At 33.7% G+C, this 8,260-nt stretch overlaps 1 protein-coding gene across 1 annotated transcript; it reads right to left on the bottom strand.

The window, feature by feature from the left end:
- Positions 1 to 236: 236 nt before the first annotated feature.
- LOC105769033 (cyclin-T1-3) lies at positions 237 to 3,834 on the bottom strand. Its single transcript, XM_012589401.2, has 7 exons — positions 3,604 to 3,834; positions 2,866 to 3,079; positions 2,594 to 2,675; positions 2,128 to 2,262; positions 1,869 to 2,041; positions 1,597 to 1,748; positions 237 to 1,195 (listed from the first exon to the last, which is right to left on the bottom strand). Exons 1-7 carry the CDS (start codon positions 3,791 to 3,793, stop codon positions 498 to 500), a joined length of 1,644 nt encoding a protein of 547 aa, XP_012444855.1. The 5' UTR covers positions 3,794 to 3,834; the 3' UTR covers positions 237 to 497.
- Positions 3,835 to 8,260: the final 4,426 nt, after the last annotated feature.

The following is an 8,260-nucleotide window of genomic DNA, read 5'->3' as shown; positions in this document are numbered from 1 at the left end:
TGAGATTATTAGCCAAAGAATGACTTCATGTTTTGATACACTGATTTTGGTGTTTAAGGTGAAAAAAAAAAAAAGAAGCAACAGGAAAGAAGTAATACATACATCGGGGCCTTACCTAGGTCAGCCTTTTTGCACTATTAGTTTCTTAGTATATTTCATCAATTAGTTGCTAAAAGTGAATAACAATGAATCTGTTTTAATAAATGGTAGGTCAACTATATATTTACAATTCAACAGAAAAGAATGGATGTGATTCTTGCATGAATGATCCAAAATACAAATAAAATATCTCTCGAAAAAAAATGTTACAATTATTCTACACTTGTATACAGTCTACAACAAGGCAATAATTATAGTTGTTCTAAGAGAGAAATAGAATTCAGTCTTTCTTGAAATGCCATAAATGAGACCATGGAAGGGTCGCTTTGATGCACTAAGTAGAAAGAAGATATGTGGTTAGAGGGTATCAACGAACTACTTCTCCCAACTTTAAAACCTCAGTGCACCCTCCCTCGCTTCCGGGAAGTGGCAGATTCCAGTTCTATTCCCATCTCCAGTTCTCTCTCTATCCAGGCTTCACTGTCTACCTCGTCATCTCTAACTTTCGTTCGCTTCAAATTTGCAGCCCTATCGCATCTCCTCCTCTTAAAGATCTCTCGAATCCGGTCGGCGTCGCTCTTACTGAAAGTATTACAAATTGATACAATCTTAATACTTGGGTTTAGATGATGAGATTCCTCTGTTCTTAGCTCACAATCGCCTTCAGCATTGTCGACAACAGTACTTGCACCACTATCACTGGTTTGACTTGGTAAACTTTCTTTTGCACTTGCTTGCTTGTTGTCACAGGCAACGGATGAAACAATCTTCAAACTTTGGTTCTGGTCAGATTCCTCTGTTCTTGGCTGACCCGTACCACTGCCATCCTCAACAACACCACTTGCGCCATCATCACTTGTTCGATGTGGGAAAACTTCTTTCACACAATCTTGGCTGGCACAATTGTCCATTGATTTGCTAACTTTACTACTCTCAGCTCCAGCACCAGACTGAGTACCAACTGATGCACTCAAGGTGCATGATTGCGTCATTGCGTTCCCAGCTAAAGAAGCAGATTGACTGGCCCTCTCATGTCTTGACGATAAAGCTCGTCTTTTGTCTTGCTCTAACAACCTGACCATCTGCTGAGTGACCTCTGAAAATTTTGGGGGTAGAGCTTATTTTTAGCCACAATAATTATGCACACATCAAGGCAATGGAAGATAACCGTCCCAAATATATATATTTAGGTAAAAAGAAAAAGAGGGTTATGAACAACCATGCATTTAATGTTCGAGAAACGTTCCAATAAGCTTCCGCCATTTATATTTATTATATAAGAGGGAAAAAACAGGGTAAGGTTAATGAGGGTGATTTGAAAAAGAAAGTTCCGCCATGAACAATGTGTACCACTTTTAAATATTGTAGGGAGTATATAAGAACCACAGCCAGGCTTTTAATTATCAACTATAGTTCCTGTTCATTAAAAATATAATGACCATGAGTAAGAATTAAAGCTGATACATGTAAAGATAGAAAGATATATGTAGTACAAACCTTGTAACTGTTTAGGTGAAATATCGAATTCCAACCACCATACTTTTCCCTTCTCCATTGGAAGCTTAACTTTTTGAAATTTAGCAGCAAGACACATGGAACCAGCTGCAATGTAATGGGGTTTGTATTGCAAGCACAAGGTTGTACGAAGCCTGCTAGTTCAATTCATGTTAGGTTAATATCATAAAGACATAAGGAAATGATCCAAAATAATTCAACATAGCATAAAGATAAGTAGTTTGCTTAAAATGAACTCGCTGGCAAGTTCTCACCAATCATTCACAAAATTCCATGCCACTTTTAAGAGGTTCGGAAAAATTTCCAATCTCTTCACAGCTGCAACAAGGGGCTTGTAAGGGAGTTCGATATCAAGATCGAAAGCAATCGTTGCCAACAAAAGCCTCTCCCCAGTCAAGATCAATTCCTTCTGCTTATCATAAACTTCCTGCATGCCAAAAGTGGTAAAAACATTAGGCAAGCAAGATATTGAGAAGGCACGTAGTTCAGCTGAGGTGAGGGAATCGACATTACTCTTTGTCTGATTCTTCCTGGAGCAGAAGGATCCCGTTTATAGATAATTTCATAGCCCACAACAATTACATCCCGCAGCAAGCGTGGTGTTTCCTCTATTTTGCATGCAAGAAATGTGCTTACAGTTGCAATGGTCTGCAGAATTCACCAATATGTTCAGAAAAGAGAAAACCAAGCCAGCTAGGTTTGAACAATTTAATATACACTTTCTCTTTGAACGAAAACTACTAAATATCCAAAAATAAGAAATAGCATGTGATGATATTATGTGTATAATCCTTCATTTCTTATATGAATTCAGTGATTTCTGCTTCCAAAAAATGCAGATAACTGGTCTCGTGAAAAGTACATAATCATTGCATCTTTTCCCTATTAGCGCTCATGTCCATTAATACATGGTTCCATATTTAGAATGAGAAAGATGCAAGTACGCATTAAAACAGTGGAATACAATTAAAGCATCTACCTGCCAATCATTCTTTGCATGGGATTGGCGCATGTAAAATCGGTGACACAGCATCATTGCACATGCTATTGCTACTTGAGGCCTGCAAGTAAATTTTTCAATCACCAATTAAAAAAATGTTACACGTAACGAAAGCTAATGCTTCAAAAGCAATATGCAAAACAACTTGAGAACTACAAAACTAAGGACCTAATTGGTGATATATTTGAAAGCAATTAGCATCTCATCAAGTTAGTAAAGAACTTCAAAATAGGCACAGCCCCTGCACTTACACTTTAAGCTTCATTCCAAGCTCTTGAAGAAAAGAACAATACGACTTCCGCAACTGCTCCTCTCTTCCAAGGTCGATTCCGTCCTTCCTAGATGGAGAATGGTTCTCAATTTCTTCTCGGCTGAAGTACCACTTGCGCATAGATGAATGCGGCTGCTCTGGTAAACACATGCTAGCTGCACAAGTTGAATCCATGTGCGGCAATTTTGCCGTAACTACAATAAAAGTTAAACAAGCAGCTCAATACAAACAATGATCTTATCATAAATTTTACCTCTCTGTTAAACCAAGAGAACCCAAGTAAAATTAAAACAGCATATCATGATAGCAAATAATACATCAATAGAGTTACCATAATTAAAAAACAAAAAAATTCTCTGATTCTTAAAAGGGTTCTTTTGACTAAAAGAGAAGGTTTTAGTTCTAAAGAGAAATCAAACAATCCCTTCAAGGAAATTAAAGTCTAAACCTGAATTATCCTAGCATTTAATGAATTGTAGCTAAAATTGGGGGGGGGGGGGAAGAATAATGAACAAATCTAATTCAATTTCTCGGCCGGAGAAGGAACTTTCTAAATTGGGTTAAAACAACAAGAATTTAAACGTTTGTTACCTAATTCACGACAAACATAATTAAAAATTGACGCAAAACACAGAAAAATATATATATCAATAAGCAATAAAAGCAATCTGGGAAAAACGAAAAATAGAAAGGGGGAAAACCCCAAAAGAGAAATCACCTGAGGAAAATTGAAAAGAAAAATAAATAAAGAATTTTGGTACGGTTTCTGTTAACAGTAAAACCCTAATTTTCCGTTGCCTTTGAATTGGGTTTCCAGGCAAAATACTTTGAGCAGAGTTGACTCTGGTTTCTAAGTCTTTTTCCTTTAATTTCTTTAATACTAAAAGCGTAGCTTGGCAGCTAAGCATGCGCGTGAAGTGTGTTCTGCAAGCGCGTGCATTTCGTACCTAAGTCGGAATCTAATCTAGGATTCTGATTCTAAATTCTACTCGCCTAAGCCTATGGCGTGCATCCCATCAAACTTCAAATTCTTCAATATATCTTATTAATAAAATTAGTTTTTTAATTATTATGTTAACAATTAATAATCAGGGAGTAGTTAGCTGGGTGATCCATATTTTTTAGTTGATTTTTCTCTACTCTTAAAATATTATGACAAGAAGAAGCTGATTACAAAAAACAAGCTACCACCATTCTGGATGAAAGAGTAGATCATAGGAGAATTGGAGTGTGTATCCAGTTGGATAGACAGGTCTGGTAGAAAGATCATTTAGTTACCCATACGTTTTCAAAATCTAATCCAAAAAATATTATAATCTTTAAGAATGAAAAAAGAGAAAATCGAAATTCATCCAACTCATTTCATTTGAATCGTAATAAAAAGTGGCTCAAGTCGAATAATAAAAGAAAAGAATATGCTCTAAAACTCATCATTCCGTTGGGGTAGGAGATCGATGAACTTTGATGATTTTTTATTAGATTTTGTTAAAAGTGATTGCATTAAAATAAATTCGTGAATACTAGTTTTTCAAATGGCTATTTGAATGTATTGCTAAGCATTTATATCACCATTCTTTTGAAAATCATGAGTGAGAAAAAATTTTGGGGAAACATATTTTGATCTCTTTAGGAGTTTCAACAATAATCATAGCAAACTTTAATCATAATCCTTCTATAAAAAAATAAAAAGGTATTTTGAATCATTTTATAATCTTCTTTCAACTACTATTGACTAAGTTAAATTTACCACATATGTTCAATTATTTCAATTCATATAAATGAATAATTTCTAGAATTTCAATATGTTTCTAGCATTCTAAATCCTTCAAGGATTTTAATATAAACTTTATTATATAGTGATTTATAAAGGTTGTAACAACCATCATTAGGCTAAGTTAAATCTTTTATGAAATATCAAAATAATATGTCTAAATGTTATTGCATCCACCACAAAAGGTTATTATATCTTTTCATAATCAATACCAAGACTTAGCGAAAAATTTCATATTTTTATTCTTTTTTGCAAAACTACTTAATTTGCACCCTCACTTGCTTTATACCTTTAGATATTTTGACTCTTGGTCCAAAAATTTTACAAATTTAGTTGTACTTGAGATGTATATTTCTATTTTGATCAATTTATTTCATATATATATTTCTCAATAGATTTATTCAAGATCTTTCTTTCATTTCATTATTTCAATAATAATATTACATACAAAATCATTGTCGACCACTTTTATTAATCGGTTCCACATTTTCTCGAATTGACATAACTTATCGAGATCTCTTATTTTCATTATTTTAAAATTCAGTTTCAAGTACCTAAATCTCTTCTAAAGTTTTACTTATTAGTTATGTATTGGGTCTCTTCTGAAGCACCCGCCTCTACTATATGACTATCTAGAAGAATTTTCATATTTGGAACTGATCAATCTATTATTTTTTAGGTAGATGATTATTATTGTTATTAAATTTTAATAGGATTATTATTAAAATAATTTAATAAAATAATATTTTTAATATAATTATTTTTATATTAAATTATATTAAAATTTTTAAAATACTTTATTTTAAATTATACTTTGAAATTAAATATTTTATATTAAATTATATTAAAATATTTCAAATATTTTATTTTATATTTACTAAGTCCAAGTTTTAAAGGACTAATTTGAAAATTAATTTTTTGTTATTCAATGTTGCATGAAAGAGTCATTCTTTAGTGATACTAAAAATAGCTATTAAGGAAAGATAAATAATAGGAAAATAATAGTCATTTTATTAAATAAATATTACGTTTAACTAAATAAATAAATAAATTACTATTCAATAAATAAAGGTGGAATGCTATTTCATTCTCCTAACCAAACATGGTGTTAGTATTATACTCTTACTTTCATCAACTAATAATGCTTTGTTTGTCCAAAAAAACACCCCGTCACTACACCAGAACAGGTTTTTAGCGGCGTTTTTTTAGGCCTTTAGCGGCGCTTTTTAACGCCACTAAAGGCATTTGCGGCGCTTGAGGAAGTGCCACAAAAAATGACGCTAAGGATAACGTCGCTAACTTTTGCGGCGCTTACAGAAAAAACGCTGCTAAAGGTCATATTCTTTAGCGGCGCTTAGGGAAAAAACGCCGCTAATGATCATGTTCTTTAGCGGCGCTTGGGAAAAAACGCCGCTAAAGATCATGTTCTTTAGCGGCGCTTAGGAAAAAAACGCCGCTAAAAGTAATGTTCTATAGCGGCGCTTGGTAGAAAACGCCGCTAAAAGTAATGTTCTTTAGCGGCGCTTCATCTACAAACGCCGCTAAAAGTAGTGTTCTTTCGCAGCGCTTATTTCACAAACGCCACTATATGATATGACTTTTAGCGGCGCTTTTTTAAAAAAACGCCACTAATTTTGAGATTTTTTTAAAATAAAATTTTCTGTTTTTTTCAGCCCTCCTGCAACAACAAATCAAAAGCAACCAGATCTAAACTAACCAAAAACAATAAATTTATATAATATTTCAAATTAAATGACTAAAATAATATTAATATCAATAAATAAAAGTGAATTCATACTTTTCTTTACAAAAACGTTAAAAGTTAAAATGATAAAATTATTTATGCAATATACACTATGACGGCGGAAGTTGCGACTGCTGAAACATCTTCATCATAATCTGAAGTCTTTGTTGAAGTTCGTCGTACTTTTTGCTCTGCTCGCTTCTCTCGATGCCTTGATCTCGCTTGAAGTCGAATGTAGTTCTTCATATTTCTTTTGAACATCTGCTTCTCTCGCTGCTTCTCTCACTGTGGCCTCTACTTCTCTCGCTGTAGCCTCTGCTTCCCTCGCTGCTGCCTCTGTTTTAAGTTGTTGCTGATGTTCTCCATATTTCCTTTGAACCTCAAAAGTGGTTGCTTGCATCTGAGCCATCTGATCTTTTAACCTCTGAACTTCAGCTTGAGATTGACTCCCCGAAGCCATGTATTGGTGCGAGCTGGATCCAAAATATTGGGTTGGGCTGATAAAAGATCCTTGAAATCGAACCCGACTATACCTTTCAAGACCCAAAACTTCAGTAATAATCCGGTTATCAATGTCTTCAAGATGAACAAAACTATCACTAGAAGCAATCGTTTCGTACTCCGTCTTTTTATCCTTTAGTTTTTCCTAATAAATAAATCACATAGTTAGGAACGCAATATATATTAAAAAAATAACTGCAATATAAAAATAGTCGCATTACAAGCAATAAATTAAACCATTAGAAAATAAACAATATAAATAACTAAAACAAGTTAAATCGTATTAAGTAAACGTACAATAATTTCACCAGCTTCAGGAGTCATAGCATATCCATCTTTCTTCTTATGTGTAATTTCAAAAAGTTGAAGGCGTCCAACTTTTTGACTGGACGACCGTTCCTACAATATAGTAGTAAAAATATTATTTAATAGAAAGTTATACATATTTGAGAATATTAGAAAATTAAAAATACCTCCGCCTCAGCTACACATGCAAAACTTCTCGACCTTTTGTGTGAGTGAATTTTTGTTCTCACTTATTGATTTTTCCAACTCGTTCACGATCCTACGTTATAAAATTTTTAGTATGTAAATAGTAAATACTATAAACCAAAATAATTACAATAGTTTGGAAGTACGTCGTACCTCACCTTTCCTCGAATGCCAAAATCTAACCGCATCTTCTCATTGGTACCTCAACATACCCGGCTGGACATTTTGCAATTTCTCATCGATGGTTGTTTTTGTCTTATAATAATTTTTCTTCAAAGTACTTTTATTGTCTCTCCATCTTTTTCCCAATGCCTTTTTTACATAAGCATCCGAGACCTCTAAAGCAAACCTCACCTACAAAAAACACAAGTTAATAAAGTAAATATAAATGAAACTATTTTCCAAGCATTACAGATGACATTAACATTTTGTTACCTTAATATTATCGAGGGCTTGGTTTTTGTTGCTATCGGGCATTTGACGCCATGACTCGTAGTTGATAGGCAACATATTCGCATTTCGTGCTAAAATGCCCATGTATCATGCTAAAAGTCGAGCTTCTGATCCAACAGGCTGACCAAAATTGTTTCTGCATACCTTGACACGCTCGACTGGATCTAACTCGTATAACTCTCTAAGTAGCGTACGTCCTCGACCTCTGCGCGTCCCACCATTTTCAGCTACAAATGGTATATTATAATATAAGAATTTGAAAAATAAATCAATTATAAGTCAACACGCATGTAAATTAAATGTAAAATTACTTTGAACTTCCGTAGGATCCTCAGGTGTAATCGGAACATTCGAAGATCCAATTCGCATCATTGTTCAAGACTATTTGTTTCTGTCGAGTTTGGATCATTTTGA

Source organism: Gossypium raimondii, chromosome 5 (assembly GCF_025698545.1).
Source record: "Gossypium raimondii isolate GPD5lz chromosome 5, ASM2569854v1, whole genome shotgun sequence".
Taxonomy (NCBI): domain Eukaryota; kingdom Viridiplantae; phylum Streptophyta; class Magnoliopsida; order Malvales; family Malvaceae; genus Gossypium; species Gossypium raimondii.
Note: the sequence above shows the minus strand (reverse complement) of the source record. Positions and strands in the feature narration are given on the sequence as shown.